At 44.7% G+C, this 21744-nt stretch overlaps 1 protein-coding gene across 2 annotated transcripts in view; it reads right to left on the bottom strand.

Annotated features, from left to right (window-relative positions):
- Window positions 1–21744, bottom strand: part of PTPN1 (protein tyrosine phosphatase non-receptor type 1) — an 89600-nt gene that overhangs the window by 5441 nt on the left and 62415 nt on the right. Inside the window, exons 3-8 of one of the 2 annotated variants that reach the window (XM_081011341.1) lie at window positions 20220–20320; window positions 15927–16025; window positions 11213–11350; window positions 7778–7987; window positions 6271–6432; window positions 4379–4611 (exon numbers count right to left, since the gene is read on the bottom strand). In XM_081011341.1, coding sequence (XP_080867467.1) covers window positions 4379–4611; window positions 6271–6432; window positions 7778–7987; window positions 11213–11350; window positions 15927–16025; window positions 20220–20320 — 943 coding nt within the window. Of the gene's footprint in view, window positions 1–4378; window positions 4615–6270; window positions 6433–7777; window positions 7988–11212; window positions 11351–15926; window positions 16026–20219; window positions 20321–21744 lie in introns of both variants that reach the window. The other variant, XM_081011340.1, reaches the window with a different exon arrangement.

Consider the following 21744-nt stretch of genomic DNA (forward strand, 5'->3'; position numbering starts at 1 on the left):
TTGTTGCTGGACCTCGGGTGGCAGAGATGGAGGGAGCTGTGGCCCAGAAGGAACATGAGTTGGATTTGACAAATGAACTTGGAAAAAGCCAGATTTGGAGAGATAGAGTTTTGTTTGGTTTGGAAATGGGGGGTTGGATAGACCCCCCTATGCAGGGATGTTTTGACTTTTCAAGTCTGGCAATGGGCCGTGAGATGTTTGGGGTTGTGGGGGTTCTTAACTCTGGAGGGACCTTGAAACATGTTTTTAAATACCACATGGAGTTTAGTGTGGACGATGGAAAAGGGGCTGATCTGTCGAGAAGGGACAAAAATACTGTCAAGTTGGAGTTTCCACGAGTGAAAGGAGCAGGAGACAAAGTAAAGTACAGGTATAAATATGAAGAAGATCTGCGGAAGGGACATGGAAGAGACTTAAGGGCCTCGGACATAAGATTACCAGGTTAATGAACTAGATGGATGGGATAGAAAGGACTGACAAAACCCGGGACCAGGAGGAAGAGACGTTGGATGAAGATTAGAAGAAAGTTTTAAAAATTTTATTAGGATTGTTTTGTAAAATTGATGAATGTTAGAAAAATGTTGGAACGAAATTATTTGGCTTTAGCAGAAATGTTGAAAGAATTATGTAAGAATATGTTATGGTTATGAGAAATTGGTATAAATAAGATCTAAGTTTTAAGTTTTAGGGTTTTTTATAGTAAGATAAGGTTAAAATAGATTAAGGTAATTTAATGACAGAATACTATGAAAAATGGAAAGGATTTGCTGTGATAATTAACATCAAGAATACAAAAAAGGGAGGAGTGAGGAGGTCGATGAAATAAGGTAATGACAGTTAAGGTTTTGGGAATATTGGATTTGTTTTTAAATTTTTGTGGTTTATTTTTGCTTTTTGATTGTGATGTGTTATGTGTTTTGTTGTTGTTTTTTGATTTTGATTTTTATCAATTTGTATTGTATGATTGTTGTTTGTTTTTCCTTTGTTTTTCCTTTCTTTTTCTCTTTGTTTTTCCTGTAACTTTAAAATTCTTAATAAATATCATTTTTTTTTTAAAAAAAAAAAGAAGGCTGATCGCCGAAGAATTGATGCTTTTGAATTATGGTGTTGGAGGAGACTCTTGAGAGTCCCATGGACTGCAAGAAGATCAAACCTATCCATTCTGAAGGAAATCAGCCCTGAGTGCTCACTGGAAGGACAGATCCTGAAGCTGAGGCTCTAGTACTTTGGCCACCTCATGAGAAAAGAAGACTCCCTGGAAAAGACCCTGATGTTGGGAAAGATGGAGGGCACAAGGAGAAGGGGACGACAGAGGACAAGATGGTTGGACAGTGTTCTCGAAGCTACCAGCATGAGTTTGACCAAACTGCGGGAGGCAGTGGAAGACAGGAGTGCCTGGCGTGCTCTGGTCCATGGGGTCACAAAGAGTCGGACACGACTAAACAACAACAACAACAACTTGTTCCTAAACAACAACTTGTTCCCCACCCGCCGCTTGTATCTCAAATCCAGCTCACGATTTTGTATCATTAAGATACTTTGATAGTGTAAAAGAAAAAAGGCCTCCGGTTCTCCATAATACAGCCTAGGACCCTCGTACCTACAGGACTGCCTCTCCTGGTATGTCCCACGGAGGACCTTACAGTCTTCAAATAAAAACATCTTGGAGATCCTGGGCCACAGGCAGGTTAGACTGGCCTCGACCAGAGCCAGGGCTTTTTTGGCCGTGGCCCCAATCTGGTGGAACGCTCTGTCACAAGAGACTAGGGCCCTGTGGGACTTGACATCTTTCCGGAGGGCCTGCAAGACAGAGCTGTTCCACTAGGCCTTAGGCCAAGGCACAGTTTGACTCCCTTTCTCCTTCTGTATCCTTCATAGAACTCTAATCCGACGGTTGCCATTAATGTGATTCTGAATTGTTTCTAGAATTGACTGTGCGATTTTATGTGCACTGTGCTATTTTTACCTGCTGTTAGCCGCTCTGAGCCCGGCTTTGGCTGGGGAGGGAGGGATACAAATAAATTATTATTATTATTATTAGCAGTTCATCATTTTGATCTCTTGGTTTTACAGTCAATTTCGCCATTTCAGCTATTTTGCCATTTATTTTAAAGCCATTCTTCTTTGGTTGGAACCTTTTCCTTTTTCCATTTTGGCGCATATAAGGTTCTGGCTGAGGCTGTTGCATACATAAAAAGATTAGTCAGCTTCTTTGGAACCTCCGTCCCAGGAAGAGCATACCCATTCAAAACCAGCAGGAGCCACATCCAACATCCAGCTCTGCTGGCTCCCACGTGTGGGGCAGAGTTTCCTCTTCTGTCTCCTCCAGCACATCTCAACATCAGCTCTGAAGGGCTGGGACTTGGGAGACCCCCCTGGGGCATATTTATTTGGGGTGGGGGGCAACCCACAGGAGGAGGAGAGGAAGCAGAAGTCCTGTTTCGCTACCAGACTCCTGCTGGCACAGCACAGGCTACAACTCAAGAGTTCCTTGCCATCTGAGAAAAGGAACTGCAAAAGTGTTTTGCAGATGCTTATTTTGTGGAAGGCTGATCGCTGAAGAATTGATGCTTTTGAATTATGGTGCTGGAGGAGATTCTTGAGAGTCCCATGGACTGCAAGAAGATCAAACCTCTCCATTCTGAAGGAAATCAGCCCTGAGTGCTCACTGGAAGGACAGATTGTGAAGCTGAGGCTCCAATACTTTGGTCTCCTCATGAGAAGAGAAGACTCCCTGGAAAAGACCCTGATGTTGGGAAAGATTGAGGGCACGAGAAGGGGACGACAGAGGACGAGATGGTTGGACAGTTTTATTGAAGCTACCAGCATGAGTTTGACCAAACTGCGGGAGGCAGTGGAAGACAGCAGTGCCTGGCGTGCTCTGGTCCATGGGGTCATGAAGAGTCGGACACGACTAAATGACTAAACAACAACATTTTGTGGAGGACAGCGATAGGACAGTAAAGGAGCAGCAATGCTTTGGGCATGGTGGAAAGCCAAGGAGCCAGGTTTTATATATCACAGAATTGCAGAGTTGGGTTATCAAGTCCAACACTCCCTGCAACGAAGGAATCTTTTGGCCAATGCAGGGCTCGGATTGAGTTATTGGGAGATGGGAACAAATTGAGCACTGAGAGAAAAAAGGACCGAGAGAATAATATGAATGCACTGCTACAAAACTGGCAAAAATGGGAGGTTGCTTTTCAGCACACCTGCAGGGGAACGTGAAGCAGGTTAAATAGGTTTTGGCTCAGTTCTAGATAAAAATGGCCAAGTCAGACTCCAGTATTGCTGTACCAGGAAAAGGAAATCTCCCGACATTATTGCACATGGAGCAGTAGTGACACCTAGTGTTCAAGCAGTGCATTTCCCCTCTCTCTCCCAGCTTTTGATAACTTTTGGTGGCTGTTTCTAGAGTTTTTCATTTCAGCTGTCTGGAATGACAGGTGAGCAAGCCCCTTACTGAAAAGATAAAACCTCAGATTTTAAGCTTCTTCTACTAGAGTAGGAAAAACTTCAACCATCTCTTAATTCTTTTTAAACTGTCTGATATTTTGCAACAGCCTTTAAGCTATATTTTGGTTAGATCCATAATTAAGTCAAAACAATTTTCTTTCTCTAAAAAAATGGAAGTTGGGTTCCACCCTGACAATGTTTTAGTTCCAATGGAAATACTTCAGTCCTACTGAGAAATGGGGAATTTGCTAAATAAGTGACCTCATTCATTCTTATCTAGTGCAAAGACTTAAAAGGCTCTTTAGCACAAGCAGATTGCAGACAAACCACCTAGTGCCCCTGCAACATCTTATTTGAACTGACCTAGTTTCTCAAGAAATTCTGAACATTTATCCTTTTCAGAAGATTTTGAAAGCATGCAAAATCAGTGTAGCTGCTTTCAGAACTACCCCCTTTTGCTTCTTTTAATAACATCACAAAACGATAACACTATAAAGAATACTTCCTGCTATATTTAAGTAACAAAGCTCAGCTGCATCTTTGGTTTACTAAGAAGCCTGTGTACAGCTTGGAAATGACCACATTTCATTCTCCACCACAAATTATTTTACTTGTTTATTCTAGAGACAGATCCCCCCCTCTCGTGGCATTTTTTTCTTCCTTATAGTAGAGGAGCAAGGAGTTAAGAGGAGTAAGGAAAAAAATACATCAAAAGGGAACTTCCTCAAATGCTTTTGTTCCTTTCCCCTCAATCTCTGCCGCTCCATTCCTACTTTCTACATGAACGGATAAAATGTTATCGGGTCCTCGCTCTGCTTTAGTAAAAACACTGGGGAACAAAAGAGACAGGCGGCTTGCTGGCTGCAAGGCTGATGGCAATCTGATGCAAGTGTTACCCCAAAGAAATCCTGGCCAACATTACCTCTCCATGTCTAGATGTTCAGAGGGGTGATCTCTGCCATCAGGAACCTTCGCCACCAGAGTGCTCACGGAACATGCGACTTCCTCCTCCGTCACCCGATGTTTTGAAGAATTTTCCATGTGGTCGTGCACCCTTCCGTTATTCATTTCTGAGGTTCGCTTGGGTGGTCTTGGGGGTGGGGGAATATGTTCTGGCGGGGGGTCCAAGTCTTCTTTAGAGAGCTCTTTCCATTGCTCCTTCAACAGAAGCAGGAGACTCATTAAACCTTCTTAAAAAAACAGCAAGGAAAATGCACACACGCTTTTTCTGTACACGCCCAGGATGCACCATTAAGGTGTTCCCATTTATCCATTTTTTAAAAAGAAATGTTACTGTGCAGTTTGTTGTACCTATTGGCAGTGGGAAAATCTGAAGTGCAGGAGCTCATCATGACAGCCCCTATAGCCACGAGATTGTGCATTCCCTTAGGCTCCTAGCTAGACTAAAGACAAAATAACAAGATTTACTATTCCTTGTGATGTAACTGTACAGTGGTACCTCTGGTTGCGAACGGGATCCCTTCCGGAGGCCCGTTCACAACATGAAAAGCCCACAACCTGAAGCGCCGTATCTGCGCGGGTGTGTGGCATGATTTGGTGCTTGTGCGCATGTGCGAAGCGCAATTTAGTGCTACTGCGCATGCGCGAGCAGCAAAACCCAAAAGTAACCCTTTCCGGTACTTCCGGGTCGCCATGGGACACAACCTGAAAAAAAGTAACATGAAGCAAACGTAACATGAGGTATGACTTTAATCCTATGCGCAGTCACCTGGGAGTAAACTCCACGGAACTCAGTGGTACTTACGTCTGACTTGGATGCATAGGTTCAAGTTGTGAAAAGCATTGGAAGGGCACAATTCACCTGACCAGTCCCAACAGAGGAATGTCTGCATTATCATCATTTTATTATTTATATGCTCCCATCTGACTAGGTTGCCCCAGCCACTAAAGGCAGCTTCCAGCAAAGATTTCTGCTTGCACTCTGGGGGGCTTCCCTCCGGCCCACCCCCTTGCACTCCCTGAAAATGGGGTTTGGGTGAGTGTGTCAGGAGAGCTCCCAGAATAGCATGATGGAGGGGGAAATAGGTCCAGCTGGCAAGTTGCAACGCTTGCACAGACAGAACCATGTTGAACAAAATGTATTCAGAGTCACTTTGAAACTCCTCATTGGAAACAATTCATAAATGGAAATACTGATAATAATATTCAAGGACCCCATCAAAAGAGGGGGAGGGATCTAGCCTCTGCTTAATTCCCTTCCTCATTCTCTGACTTCCTCTTTGCAGTCTTGTTATCACCTCATTCCCTTTCCGGAGCAAGGAGAGTGCATCAACCACCCCGGGTGCTTGGGCACATGAAACCATCACCCTGCTCTGAATTTTTCTTTTCTTTCCCTCTCAACTATTCTACCGCCTATTCAAATAACGTTTAAGTGACAATGGCATGATGCGCCTTAAGCAACAACCCTCAGCTCAGCGGATACCCTTGTCCTGCTAGAGTCTTCACATCTACAAGACATAAGAAGACACGGGTTGGATAATGAACTACAGTACTGCAGTGCCAGGGCAGAACCTGCTATTCCCCAGAACTGTAAAGCAGTAAGAATCACCTATTGCAATGGCAACAACACATGCAACATCCTATAACCTGGTTTATACACAAGTGTGTGTGTGTGTGTGTCTGTGTAAGTATATATGTGTGTCAAAGGTGCATTTGTGAACCACTTTGCTTTAGCACATCTAATTGCCACTCGATTCTACACACTGCTGTTCCATAAAAATCTTGGCCCATTCACACACAACTTTAAAAAATGAAGACAACCTATGCCAGTCGAATTCTGCTAATGCTGCTCACCTGCACAGATGAGTCTCCCATAATGAATTTTGATCCTTCTAGAACAGCCAAATATGAGAAGCGAAGCTGGTCTGCAGTCTGTATAAGCCCCATGCGGTATTTCCTCATTTCTAAAAGAACCTGCTTAATGTCAACGGAAGAAGGGTCTTTTCTTTTGTCCATCTAAATAGAAAAAGGTGAAATTCAGATCGTTTTTTGAATTACCTCCGAAGAAGAAGAGGAGTTTGGATTTGATATCCCGCCTTTTACTCCCTTTAAGGGGTCTCAAAGCGGCTAACATTCTCCTTTCCCTTCCTCCCCCACAACAAACACTCTGTGAGGTGAGTGGGGCTGAGAGACTTCAGAGAAGTGTGACTGGCCCAAGGTCACCCAGCAGCTGCATGTGGAGGGGCGGGGACGCAAACCCGGTTCCCCAGATTACGAGACTACCGCTCTTAACCACTACACCACACTGGCTCAGCCACAGTACAGCTTCTCATTTGTGGAATATCTGGAAGACATCTTTATCAAGGTTGCAGTCCTAACCCACATCTACTCAGGCCTTACAGAATGATGCCCAGTGGAAATTCACCAGATCCAATATTTTTTAAGAATAGCCAACAAGCTATTATTGGGCCCTCCCCCTTCATCCCACTAAAACTGGTGACCCCAACAATATGACTTGTCGAAGACACACATATTCTGACACTGAACTTAAGTAAACTCCCATGAATGCAATGGGCATTCATAAGATTTGGTTGAGAGGCTGTTGTTCTCTGCACATTTATTCAAAAGCAGCAGGACTCATTTCCAACACATGCTTAGGACTGGAATGCCAGAGGAAGGAGAACAGAAATGGGATTCTCCCCAGTTTCTCTAGCTGCGGTGCCAAGGATCATGTCAACAAGGATCATGTCAACATACTCAAAAATCAGGGCGATAAATGTGAAAATTAAGGCAACAAGTTTTCAGAATGAAGTGGATAGAACATAGCGTTTTTGTAGTTTTCCTGCCAAAAGCACATTTACTGAAACAAGACACAGAAAGGGTTTGGAAAGAGAGTGTTACCAACTGGCTAACCGAAGGCAGGCCTCACTGAAAGCTAGGCTTGATTTTAAACTTTGAAGTGGAAATAGATTACTCTAGGATGGGAGTTGTCTGTGGGAATTTCTCTCTCCCCCAAACCCTTTTCTTTTTCAGGGTGAAGATTCAGAAGTATCAGGTTCTCCTATGTATGGGCCTCTATACCATGCCACAGTTTAACTGTGCACTGGTGGTACTGAGGAACTGTGCGCTGGTTCCTCCATGACAAAGATTGGTGCCAGCTCAGCACAAGTCTGAAACGGAATTAGGTTAAAGCAGAATTCAGACAGATGTCCCACATAGTCACTGCTACAAAGGGTTTGCCGAAGTTTATGAAGCCTATTTCGCTCCGCTCTGCTTAGCATCATAGAATTGTGGAGTTGAAAGGCACTAAACAAAATGGCAGCCAACACTCCCTTCCACCTTACAAGCAAGCTTCTCTTACCAAAAGGAGACAAGTGTCAACCAAGCAGAAAGTTCCTGATCTGCCAATCCCTGCACTGCAGTGTACTACAATGGGTCCATGTTCAGGGCTCAGTGACCCCGACTCTCTCACTTTGACCAGGAAGTTGAGGAACGAAGCTGGAGACTCGGGGACTCCAAAGTCAGGCCACGTTGTATAATGAAAGTGCAGGATTTCTCGAGTTTCATGTGTCTGCAAAAGACAAAACTGTTTTCACCCAAGGTTTCAAGAGAGTGAAAGTATGCAGCGATACTCGTTATGGCCTGCAACAATGCTTCAGCGATTAGGAAACTGACATTCAGTTTATTTTCATATTTCTTCTAAAAAAAAAATTACACGTGCATGGAACATAACACCCGACAACTCCCCACACCTGCCCTGGCCAAACTAAAGAAAGTTGATTTCAAGGCTGCATTTGAACAGGCATTTACTTCATGAGGTGCCACAAAAAGTTTACTCACATGTAAAAAAGATTCACAGAGTATATTAAATTCCACTGTAGGGCAGTGGCGTAGCGTGGGTTGTCAGCACCCGGGGCAAGGCAAGTAATTTGCGCCCCCTAACCCGTGGATTTTGCGCCCCCTAACCCGTGGAGCGCGCCCCCCAGATGTTGCGCCAGGTACGGCCGCCCCCCCTGCACCCCCACGCTACGCCACTGAGTGCCACGCTTAGCCTTTGTGGCCAGGAGCCATCGCGAGCATATTTTAAAGAGGTCTAGAAAGGGAGAACCCCCCTCTCTTTTCCCAGCCCCCACCCTCGAAGATGATGGTGGCGGTGAATTAAATTTGTATACCGCCCTTCATCCATATATCTCAGGGCGCTTCACAGCATAAACATGGCCGTTCACATCCTGCACCGGGTCTTTCCGCGCTCCCCACGATGCCCGCCGGCTACCGAGGAGAGACCCCAGACCCGGGCTTTGCGCAGGGGGGTGTCTATTCCCTCTGTGCGCCAGGTGCCTCCAGTGAGGCTGAAGGGCAGAGGGATGGGTGCTCCTGACAGATTTGGATTTTTATGACTTTTTTGTATTAGGCTTCTGCATTCTGGCCATCTTTTAGCGCAGTGTTTCTCAACTGGGGGCCATATGGCTCCCTGGGCCCTCCCCCCAGGATATTCCAAGGGGGCCACAGATGAAAATCGTGTAAATGGGGCGGGTACGGCACGAGACTGGGGGGGGGGGCAGAGAGAGAAGTGAGAAGTGAAGAAAACAGAAGTGACCTAGAGAAATAAACAAGAAAAAGACGTTGCTGTTTCTTTGCAAGAAGTGCTGCTAGAGCTGCAGAACGAAGTAGCAGCCAGAGTAACTTTCAGTCAAGAAAAACACCGTTTTTGGATAAAGTGTACAATATCTTTAAAGTTTCCACAGCTTTGGGATAAAGCAAAATTGTTTTAGTGGCATTTCCTACGTCTTACTTAGTAGAAGGAGGTTTCTACCTGGCCTGAGCAGTCTGAATGGCCGGGGGGGGGGGGCAGCAGAGCGTAGAGGAGAGGGTCCCTGCCTAACCCCTTTCCCACCAGCCATTATCCAACTCAATATTATTCCAGGCTGAGCCTGCTTCTCTCAGCCCCGGGAAGCCATGAGTCAAGAGAGAGCCGGAGAGCCAGCGCTGAGAGCCGGAGCCAGCGGCGCCCCCTTCTGCCGGGAGACCCTCGCCCGCCCGCCGGCTTCCTCTCGGACGGTTTAGGCGCAGCGAGGCCCCTTGGAGCTCTCCTCCCTCCCAGTCGGCAGAAGCAGCTGCCGCCTGTGGCTGGGCCGAGGGGATGGTGTCGGCGTCGGGGTGCGGAGGCTGCCCGTGCCCAGCCAGGCGCCGGTGGCAGCGTCGGCGCTGCTGCAGCGGCTGCTCCTCCTGCGAGCAGTGAGTGGAGCGCAGCGGCGGCGGGGGGCGCGCGCGCGCTAGGGGCGCAAGGCTGGCGGTGGCGGCGGGGAGCCCGGCGGAGGAAGGAACTTGTCCCTTCCCTCTGGACTCGCGCCCCCCCAGATGTTGCGCCCGGTGCGGCCGGCACCCCTGGCACCCCCCACGCTACGCCACTGCTGTAGGGACACTGTAATTGATGATATTCTAGGGCAAGGCTGTGGAGTCTCCAGCCCAGGGGCCTAATCACACTGGCTAGGCCTCAAATCTGGCATGCGAGACCATTTTGGCCAGGCCAAGTCCACCTGTCCTGTGGGACAGGTACAGACGCAGTTTCCTGCTGAAAGTGGGCTTTGCAGGCACTGCTGATTGTCGGCACTTGCAAAGCCCTGTTCCGATTTCAAACCGCACAGGCAAAGGAAAATTCTTCAATGGATGTCACGGTGCCATTAGGTGACTGGGGAGTGTGGTCTAGCGCACCTGTCAAAATCGTTGGGGGAAAGAGATGAACCTCAGGGTCACTTCCAACTCTACAATTCTATGGTTTTGTGCACTTGGGTACCAAAGCATCTCTTCTGCTGGCTGGGAACTGTTCCCCATATCTGCTCTAAGATCCTATATGATTATTACATGGTAGCTATTTACTACTAGAACCGCTAAACAGGGTTTGCCTCTTGATTCAAATGCAGTCTGATTCTGCGGTTTGCCATCAGCAATTGGCACAAGATCTAGGAGAAAGTTCATGGGAACCTGCTCAGTTGAAGGAGAGTTTGCAAAGCCCCGTGCAAAGCGATCCACGAGGCCTGGATATAACTTGATTCTTTGCAAGACAGCTTTTTTGTGGCAAGGGACTTGGGAAGAGGGTCTGCCTGAGACCCTTGCAAAGCGCTATCTTGTTGAGTGTTTTCCAAGGGTCTCAGCAAGACTCAACTATCAGCTGATTGCTGGGTCCCTTGCAAAGCATTTTGCAAAACCCATGCTGGCGAAAAAGGCTCACTAAGCATAACTGTGTCAGGTGCGGGAGGTAGAAATCTGCCCCACTAGACCAACACAGTCCTCCACACTCGTTCTAGGAAGTACTTTACTATGGGACATGACCTAATTGCTCTTCTCATTAAAAAAGCTAAAAAAAGAGAAATGGGGAAATATGGAAAACATACTGCTTTCCCCACTTCTATTTCCACACAACTGCCAAGAATGTAGAGACAGGAAACTCTGAGAATTCCTGCGGTATTTCTAGCCCCCATGGCTGCAAAGATGTTTGAAGGTACGATGGCAGAAAAAAAAACACTGATGTGCTTATCTGTGTTGAATGTGCTGCCCATACCTAGGAACTAGAATCCGAAGAGCCAGTGTGGCAACTTCTCAAATGTTAGAACAAAAAACCTTCAACGCAGCTGAGATTCTGAAACATCAGCATTGAGCAGATCTTGAAGCTCTAGCAAAGAGTCATCAAGTATCCATCTTCTTAATGCAGGAGACTAATACAGCAAAATACGGTTTGTAAAAAGTGTGTGTACTGTGTGAGAGAGAAATAGTTAACGCTGAGCTTCCCCATACTTACTGTGAGGTTTTCCAATTCTAACTGTCGTACTGTATAGTAGGATTTTATATCTTCTGATATCAAGGTTAACGTCAAGTTTGTATCCTCAAAGAGCATCACTTTCTCCTCTTTTTGCGGCCAGTACTGTGCACATTTTATCTAGAGGGGGGAAATAAGCAAGACTCGTGTTCAAGCTGCTTAACAAGGAGTCGCCCAGAATGGCAAGCATTATTTACAAATCATCAGCATGCATGGCACTTATAGACAGCCCCTTCGCATTATCCGTGTACATGTGGCACACAGACGTAGTTTACTGAATATCTTAAAGCAGACTTGCAGAAATGAAAAGGGGGGGGGGGCTGTCGTTTCCCACAGGCTTCCAGTCAATAAGAAGAGGAAGGAAATTGCACAGGGAAGGACTTGAGCAAAGAGACGAGTCTTTAAAATCAGTTGTTGTGAACCTGCGTTTGGCTTCCACAATAACTGACTAATGGTTGTGCTGGCTGCAACTGATGGGAAGTCGACATCTGGAAAGTCACAGAACCCCTAACCCTCCTTTAAATGCTCCTTGAAGATGCCAAAGGAAGCATGGGTGATGTTGGAAGAGATCACTTGCAAAGTGCAGTGATTGAATGCAGTGCACATCAGTTCTGGGTGTGGAAAGACCTTTGCCTTGGATACCAGCTGGAGTGGAGTGTACTCTAGATAGGCTGCAGCTTCCAGTGCCTGTGTGTGTTCATCCACCCCTAAGAATTTACGCTGAAAGTCTCAACCGCTAACAACAGGAGAAACCCCTGTGATTACCCCTTAAGCCACTGAAACCACTGAGTGAACAAAACATATTTTCGAGTGCCACGGACTGGCGCTAGGCACCGGGTTTCTGGAACCGATCTGGGATTACAGAACATGGCAGCTAGGGAAAACCTCATTTGGGCAAAACTGACAACTGCAATGAGCCAACGAAATTGCCTTAACGATTTATGGGACTCTATTCAGGAGAACAGCTAGAAGTATACATGCACACAACTGTAGCTTTTAATTAGGAATCAAGAGGCACAGATGCAATTGAGTTGTTCAGTTCAGTTCAACCCCTTTCCCCCAAATCCCAGTCTTATGAGATCATTTTGATGCCATATGGGATAGTTTAAAGGTTACAGCGGTTTGTTCTCACTGAAAATGGAGTCTGGGCATTTCAATTACCTAAGTTCTTGACTGATCATAGTAATTTTCTCAATAATAATTTCCCAGGAAGTCCAAGATTTGCATCGCTAGAATGTTTATATGCCATGAAGCTGATGGTGTCCAGTGGCTGAGACAACTATCAAACCTACAATTGTAGACACCAAGAACTTAGGTTCATGGAGAATGCTGTCCTGCAGAATTCAATACAACTTCAATGACATCTGACGAGGAAAATGTTTACTGTGCTTGGATTTTTAGTGTTCCATTTTCAGTGCAATAGCCTAATTCTTTCTGCTTTTTCTACCATATGACAAAGAGATGGGTAATTATGCTATTTAATTACTGATCAAAAATAGTCCAACATGGGATGGTAATACTGGAGACCTTTTATAGAACGGAAACTGGTACAATCCACTAGGGAGTATTACACAAAAGAAGTGTTTGAGGCAATAGTTTACCAACCCACAAAATGTTTTATCCAGAGGGGGGAAAAGGAAATAATTCTGTGTAGGATAGCCCATCGTAGAAGGCACCAACGTCTTTTTCCATTTAACTCCTGAACAATACGACTTGGTTGGAGACAGAAATAATTTTTAATCTTCTGCAAATTTATTTTTAATCGCAGCTTGCAAGAGAATCTGCTACATGTAACTTTTTTTTTTTTTTGCACTAAATGGTTTGGCAAATAATGTTTTTGCCAAGTTCCCATTGAGTATCCCCCCTCAACCGTTTGTCGAGAAGCATTAGCAGCCTTCCCCCAGGGGATCTCAATAATTCTGTGCTTTGTTCAAGCTTACTGGCAGTGGAGAAAGAATGAGTGGGGGTGAGTGGGAGAGGAAGGAATGGTTGAGTCTGTGGTTACTGTACTTCTCGTTTTAGATTTGTTTCACTACGAATATTACTGGGGAACTGGAAACCTCCACTCAACAAGACAGTGATTACTGCAGACGACTTCTCCATAAATCTTTCCTATATCCTGTAAGGAATACAATTCGCTCTTCACTCCAAGGACTTTTGAAAAACGCCTGTGAGGTTATTTATGGCAAGTGGTCGACTGACTGTCGTTTGGAAAGAGAAGCATGGGCAGGCGAGCCTGGCAACTCCTTCAAGGCCGAAGACTTGAAGGAAGACAGAAGAAGAGAGCTCGTAACACAGGAGAAGTCAACGTGGTGCCATTCAGATGTTCTTGAACTCCAACTCACAACTTCCCAGAGGCTGATAGGAGTTGGAGTCCAACAACCATCTGGAAGGCACCATGTTGACAACTCCTTTCATCACACGCTACTTATCAGTTGGGTGAAATGAGAGGCATGGATGATGGCTCAGCTGTCAATCTCTCGCACACAGGCCACGTGGCACATGGACGCCCATGTGTTCACCACTTTAACTTAAAGGGAATGATTTGGATGTCTGTGATTCAGACGTCAACTAAGCAGCTCCTTGAACCATTTCCAGATTAACCTGTGTAAGTGATGGAGCCACTGCCTGTTTTTTTTGCCTAAGGTGGGGAACCTCAAGCCCAGGGGCTGAATGCTCCCCAGTCTCCTCTTATCTAATCTTCAGGTTCTCCGCAGCCACCTCAGATGCTTTTGCTTGAACGGGAATGTGTCCTTGAACTGCCCTTGAATAGTATCTATTACATGCATGGATGGTAGATGGACAAGTGCACTTGGGGGTAGGGGAGGTTGCACATGGCCACGTGAAGAGTTACATCCATTGTTCTGTCCACTTTTGTCTTTGGCCCCAAAACGTGGTTCCTGGGACGTTCCCCATAAAGTAAGGCAGTCCTTGAGGTTAGAACAGTACACCACCTCTGCCCTAAGGTAAACCTGGGTATGAATTTCCTAACTATTTAAAGGCAAAGGGACCCCTGACTGTTAGGTCCAGTCGCGGACGACTCTGGGGTTGTAGTGCTCATCTCGCTTTATTGGCCGAGGGAGCCGGCGTACAGCTTCATGTGACCAGCATGACTAAGCCGCTTCTGGCGAAACAGAGCAGCACATGGAAACGGCGTTTACCTTCCCACTGGAGTGGTACCTATTTATCTACTTGCACTTTGACGTGCTTTCGAACTGCTAGGTGGGCAGGAGCAGGGACCGAGCAACGGGAGCTCACCCCGTCGCAGGGATTCGAACCGCCAACCTTCTGATCAGCAAGTCCTTGGCTCTGTGGTTTAGACCACAGTGCCACCCGCGTCCCTTCCTAACTACTTATAAAGTGATTTATTCATCAGTGAGTGCACCATCTGCTTTACAGCACCCACACACAGGGCTGTTTGTGATGCGACCCAAAAATGCATTATGCAAAAACCCTGAAGCAAGAAAAATATGCATATCAAATGTGCTTACTAAAGCGTTTGAAGAGCTTTCAAAAACACACACGCAGCAGCAGTATGGTTTCGGGAGTGGTAAGAGAATGTGAAGACCAGAGGGGGAGCAGGAGGAGAAGAAAGTAAAGGGAAAACAGCGAGGAAAGGGACTATCATTGTAGCTATGGCAGCCACAGAAGTCCCTGGATTGCCTGAGAACCAGATGGACACTGGTTTGGGTTCCACAACAGAATGAAGGACATACACAACTGAAAACAAGTAAAATAGTGGCACAGTGTGGTTCTTCTTTGGACATGTGCAAAGGGTTGAAAAAGCAACAGCAATGTCAGCTGAAAGTTTAGGTTACTAAAAGGTCTGATCTGGAGGGCGTCTAATAGCTAAGAGTTGACACAGCTGTTATTGCTGTACCAAGTTTTCAAGCTGTTCAATTTTCAATATGTAAGTTGCTGTTTTAAAGGCTACAAAATGTCTCCAAAGTTTCCCTGCTTTAAACACTTACATGCATTTTTTCATACCTGTTTGCAGTCATCAATCATCAAAACACTGCTGCTTCAGAGCCACTTTTAAAATCCTGAACGGACTTCTTCACTGTGTGATCCCAGCCATTCAGGGATCACATGGTGAAAGCAATTACATCACTGACCCTGGTTAACTACATGAGGGCTCTGCTGATGCACAAAAACACCTGAATTGAAAATAGTAATAACTGAGGAATGTCCCAAGAATTTTTCACATCTTTCCACGTGGCCCAACAATAAAGGAACCCCCAAAAAATTGGGATACGGAATAAAAAGTCTGTGCAACTTGTTCTCCTGGTGAAGCTCAGTGCTAGCTTCTGTACTTGACACTGGCTACCACATCTTATGAACTAACTTGGGACTGAGAGAGAAATGAAATACAATTAAATAAATATGCTCAGCCCCCTCATTACAACCAAATGCTGATACTGCAAAGGAGCAAAGTAAAAAAGTTCATTGCACTGGGTTGCAGGCTGGTCATATATTGCACTCATAGTGCACAATTGGTTCTGAACATAATAGATTCCATTATATTTCTACGTTGTCTAACCAATACTTTTTTTTCTTCACTTCTGGCATGTGCATTATTGCATTTTTCCCCCTACAGGACCATCTTCATCAGGTTTTTAAATTGTGCATGCACCATGTGCTCAGGATCCCAAAACAAACATGGGGGGGGGGGGCGCACGATGATTTAGTTACTTACTGATCCCTTTTCCATCACTCTGTTGAGCATGACAACGCCACGGCTTTTCTGTTCCCAAATCATCTCCCAAAAGTGACCACAAGTATTTGGCAGAGGCCCCTGCAAAGATACAAAGCCTTAATGTGGTACAAGTTCAGAGAACAGCAGCCTAGCAACAATTCTCTATTTCTAAACCCAACACTGGGAGTGGCTCCTCTTTTCAGATACATAAAATGTGAAGTTTTAAGTGATTTCCACCCCGCTTCATATTGTGAAGTTGCCAAATACTAATCTTTAAGGATGCAGAACTTTAAAGTTTTATAGATAGAGAACCATGTCCTTATTTCATTATTTGTAGATAGGAACAGTAAAGAACAGTTCTAAGAAAGCTTGTTGAGAAAAAAATGAAAATGCCACTCCGCATGATAAATTTAAGACGTTTGTTCAATCAATGGAACTTGCAATTCACAGAAACGAGAGACAATAAAAGCCAACTGCTAGGAAATTCAGCCATCTTTATCATTTCATGAAAAGTCTTGGCATAGCATTGACACGCAAGGTCAGGAAGAGTTTACTATTCCTGCTAGATGTTTACCCGATCCACTTTCAAAGTAACCTCTCTTCCAGGTCAAAGGTTCTTCCTTTCCCACCAGTCCCTCACATATCAACCCATGAGGTCCAATGTATTAAAATGTATCTACAAAAGACTTACTAAGGATATTAGGCTGGCCAAAATGGGAGCCCTGCACTCACCAAGCTTGCAAGTGCAGCGAACTAGCCCCTTGGAAAAGAAAGTGACTGATGGCCAAGTGGCTAAAAGTCAATTCCATTAGTCCACAACTGGCATTTAATATCACCCGAATGCATGCTTTATCCTGTTGCTATTCAAGTAACTAATCCAGAATAGATATTGCTAGGAATTGGGAGCCAAAGGGATTTGGATTACCCAGTCTATCCAAGTTTAGGATGTCAGGAACAAAGGCTTCCTAGTCCCTTAACTTCTGATTAGCTGCACATGGGTACATGATTGAGCCTTAAGTCCAGTGGTACCTCTGGTTGCAAACGGGATCCATTCCGGAGCCCCGTTCGAAACCTGAGCAGAACGCAACCCATGTCTGCAGGTCGCGATTCGCTGCTTCTGCACATGTGCGTGATGTCATTTTGAGAGTCTGCGCATGGTACTTCCGGGTCGCCGCGGGATGCAACCTGAAAACGCTTAACCTGAAGCAAACGCAACACGAGGTGTGACTGTATTACAAAGCTTATGGGGAGATGCTCAGAGCAAACAAAGGGCTGCTTCACCACTATGAATGTGATTACACCAAATTTAACTTCTCATCCTTGCATTTCCTCTGTCTCATGTACATCTCTGCCCACCCACAGCGTTTTGCCTCTGATGCACCCTCAACAATGCATCCTTGAACCCAGACTCTGACTTGTACCCTTGAGCAGATGTTGCCTGTTTACTTGACTCCGCAATACTGTATTCGCCCCAGCTCAATAGGGAGACTGGTTGCTCAGGAGCAGTTTATGCAAATATTCGTTAAATTTAGATGGGACTTTGCCACCTCATTTACTAAAGAAACCACACCTGAATACTGTGTTTGCTGGATAACCACTTTGGTACAACTTGGGGCCGGATTTAGGTTTGATGAGGCCCTAAACTACTGAAGGTAATGGGCCCGTTTATATGTCCAGTTGTTCTTCGTCAACAACAAATTGTCGCTGTTTTTTGTGTTGAATATGTGTTATATGGTAATTTATGGATCTAATAGTATCTAAAGCCATTTGCCACTGTTGCTGCATGTAGGTTTTATTTTATTTGTTTTTTATCTTATATTTTGGAAATGTACATCCAATTTTTTCCCCTTTAAATTTTTTGGGGCCCCCCAAGAGAGTGGGGGTCTTGTACCAGTGCCGTAAATCCGGCACTGGTACAAGACCTTGAGCCTTGTAGGTCTCATTTCACATGATTGTTTTTCTATATGGGTGAGACTTTGCCCTCAATTTTCCATGCTGTGGACTAGGGTGAATGCACCCTATGTAATATAATCATTATTTAGGACACCTACACATGGAAGAAAAGGGATGCGGGTGGCGCTGTGGGTTAAACCACAGAGCCTAGGGCTTGCCGATCGGAAGGTTGGCTGTTCTAATCCCCGCGATGGTGTGAGCTCCCATTGCTCGGTCCCTGCTCCTGCCAACCTAGCAGTTCGAAAGCACGTCAAAGTGCAAGTAGATAAACAGGTACCGCTCCAGCGGGAAGGTAAACGGCGTTTCCGTGCGCTGCTCTGGTTTGCCAGAAGCGGCTTAGTTATGCTCGCCACATGATCCAGAAAGCTGTCTGTGAACAAACGCCTTTACCTTTACCTATGGAAAGCCCAAAGTAAATTGAAAAGACATTCTCGGTACACAACACAGGCACCTGGAGACTTGATACTTTACTGATTCTGTCAGTTCAGCCACATTATCATCACTATTCGTGGAGTATGCAGAGTGTTAGAAACTGAGATATGAAAGCCAGGAGCTAAATGGCACCTCAGACCTAGGTTATGGGTGCAACAATGGAATGTATAGGTGCACTTTTATAACAAGAATAAAAAGCTGAAAATGAAGGAACTGCAGCTAAAATCTTGTGTTCATTTTTCACATGGTCTAGTCCTTCCCCTGCCCGCCCCCCTAATATTCTTATGAGGGTCTCTTCTCCAGTCTTCAGAGAGTAGCTGGAAGTGGAGAGGCAGAAAAAGGTCCTCCTTTCCTTCCACTCTGCAGTTTTAAATTGAAATCTTGGGCACAGTACTGCCCCCAGAGCTCCCTGTTGCAAAATGCACCTAGAACAATGGGAGTTTCAAAGACTTAGTGTGCATTATTAATTTGTGTAATTTTTGAATAGAGGTTACTTTTCCTTACAGATGTTCCTAGTCGACTGCCACCACCCTTTGCTTTAATAAGGTTTAAAGCTAAAGAAAGGCTCTTCAAGTTGTCCATAGGGACTTCCTCGAGTCATCATTGGTGTTTCGCATGACTCCTCATACAAAACTGAGACAAACAGACACAAGAAACCAAGACGGATCGGGCCCAAACAAATCAATGGAAAAGTAATTTAAAGTGCCTGGGCCAATGAGAGAGAGAGGAGGCAGAGTGAAGATTCTATCAAAGGAAACAGCTTCAGAAAGAGAAAAGGACACGACTGATCACAAAACCCACCATCAACAGGAAGGGGACTGGGTGCACAGCTTCCTGCACTCTGCTCTGGGGGAGCAAATGATCCTGGTTCAGTAACAACAAAGACATAAAGCTGGGAGGAGCCAAGGAGGGATGCAAAGCTCTGCTGGAAATTACCCATGCCTCCTCTCTAAGGAGGTCTATTTTTGAGAGTCAAAGAAGAAGAAGAAGTAGAAGAAGAAGAAGAAGAGCAGCTCCATGGCCTTTTACATGCTAGGAGGAGGGAGGACTTGACTAGGCAGCATCAAAGTTACTTAGATCACAAAATCATGGATATACTATGCAGTAAGAGATGCTGAAGGAGCAATCCCTTGTTTAACTTGAATGGATTTCAGAATGCTTAAATCATAATTTGCAATTCATAATTCTGGGCATACAAATGACAAAAAGAAAAATCCTTCGTGTAAAAGAATTTATATGCTTTTTAAAAATCTTATTCCATGTAATGAAGCTGTGTAATACAAACAGAAGCAGGCCTTATAAATACATTCTTCCAAAGGGGGTCCCAGGTCTTTGGAAGTCATATTTCATGTCAGTAAGTACTTCAGGGTCCAGCATTATCAAAACATTGGCAGGGTCTCTTTTCTAGATTGCCACTCTATTGACTTTCCCCAGTTCTCATATGTGAAGAAAGCAATTCTTCACGTGGTGCATAGTTACACTATAGAACAGGCATAGGCAAACTCGGCCCTCCAGATGTTTTGGGACTACAATTCCCATCATCCCTGACCACTGGTCCTGTTAGCTAGGGATGATGGGAGCTGTAGTCCCAAAACATCTGGAGGGCCGAGTCTGCCTATGCCTACTATAGAATATACTCTCACAAGAGGCAGGGGTGGCCACCAACTCTTGATGGCTTTAAAATAGGATTAGATTAATTCATGAAGGAAACGGCTATCTATGGCAAACTTCTATTTTGGGCATTTCTACAGCAGTGAAATGTTGCACAACAGGGAAAACGAATGCCTTTAACCAATTCTCTCTCATGCCACACATGAGCTATGCATTTATAAGATTCAAAGACCGAACGAGAGGTAAGGAAGACTATGAAATGGGTTCTCCATCCTTCCTCCTCTCTCAAGCACTTACCTGTGTGAGGATGTAGCTCCTGTTCGCCTCTTCCATTTTTATCAAACTGGCATTGATATAGTCATTATCATCCTGCTGCAGCTTAATTCGACTGTGGTCAACTGTAGAATGCACAGTTAAGAAAATCACTGTGTGTTATTCATTTTATGCGAAGCAGCTTATTCAAAAAGAAGGGCTAACATCTTTCAATTCAAAATATTGAAGTATGGGACAGCACCCATTATATACGATTCTCAAGAACTCTTCTGAAAAGAGTGTGTGACTGATGCTTAATAAGATGTGTTACTAACAACAACTTAGTTTGCACGTCATGTTAACCCATAGTTAAAATAAGCTATGGTTTAATGCGAACAAGCATAGGCTCATGCTGGTGTACACTGCTGATATTGTGGGTGCTTTGACCTTTCCCACTCCTGCTGTGCTGGAGGGGAGACAAGCCACAGTTTGACTTGTAACATGCAAACCTGGGCTTGAGGTTTGTTTCCCGCAAGCAAACCACAAGTGGTAAGTGAAGAATAAACCTTGGCTTCAGCTTGTGGTTTGTTTGGAGAAACAAACCATGAATCCAGCTTGGGATGTAACAAGAAGCCAGACTACAACTTGTCTACTTTCTGGTACAGTTCATACTGATGAAATCATGGGCGTCCATGATTTCATCAGAATGAACCAGCATGCTGATCAGACACATAAAACCATAATTCACTTTAACTATGGTCTAATGTGGTGTGCAAGCTGGATTAAAAGAGATGTTATGTTCGCATTTTCACTTTCAATCAAAATAGATGTAAGCAGACCTATACCAGGCTGAAGTTGTATGCTTATGTCACATATTTTCAGAAGAGATTGGAATATCAATAATTCCAAAACATAATCCTTCACCTACACTGTTGCGTATCTTTTATTCAATTAATGTTTCACCCAGCTATTATCAATAGTCAAACCACTTTGACAGTATCTGCACTTCGTTTCAAAAGATCTGAAGTTTGCTCTATTTAGCCTACCCAGATATAGAAGAATCCCTACATTTTACAGGAAAACCAAACTGACTGGAAGCCGTTTCATCTAAAACAAACAAAAATCAATGGTGGTTACCACAAAAAGAACCCCTAAAACTGATCAGTAAGCAAAATTATGTGCAACATTATAGCTTCTATTGAGTTTTCCTGGAAGACTCAGCTGATTTTTAGTCTATTAAGTGATGGTAGAGATTTTCCAGTACATGGCGATACCGTATCTTCAACATTAATGTAGATAGGAGATCTGTGACTGAATGCACATGACTTTTTTAAAAAAAAACCCTCATGAGATGCAGGTGGTCATTATGACACACTTGGGAATTGAACAGCTAGAAAAGTTCACCACAGCTGGTTTGAGAGCCAGTGCAGTCAACGTGGAGACAATCCAGGATTTGAACCAGGGAGACTTAATTGCAAATCCCCACTCATCCACCTCTTAGCCAAACAGGCCTCATAGGATTGTCGCAATGATAAATTGAGATAACTCAATGCACATGGTCCTGAGCTTT

Source organism: Podarcis pityusensis, assembly GCF_964106645.2.
Source record: "Podarcis pityusensis genome assembly, chromosome: 6".
Taxonomy (NCBI): domain Eukaryota; kingdom Metazoa; phylum Chordata; class Lepidosauria; order Squamata; family Lacertidae; genus Podarcis; species Podarcis pityusensis.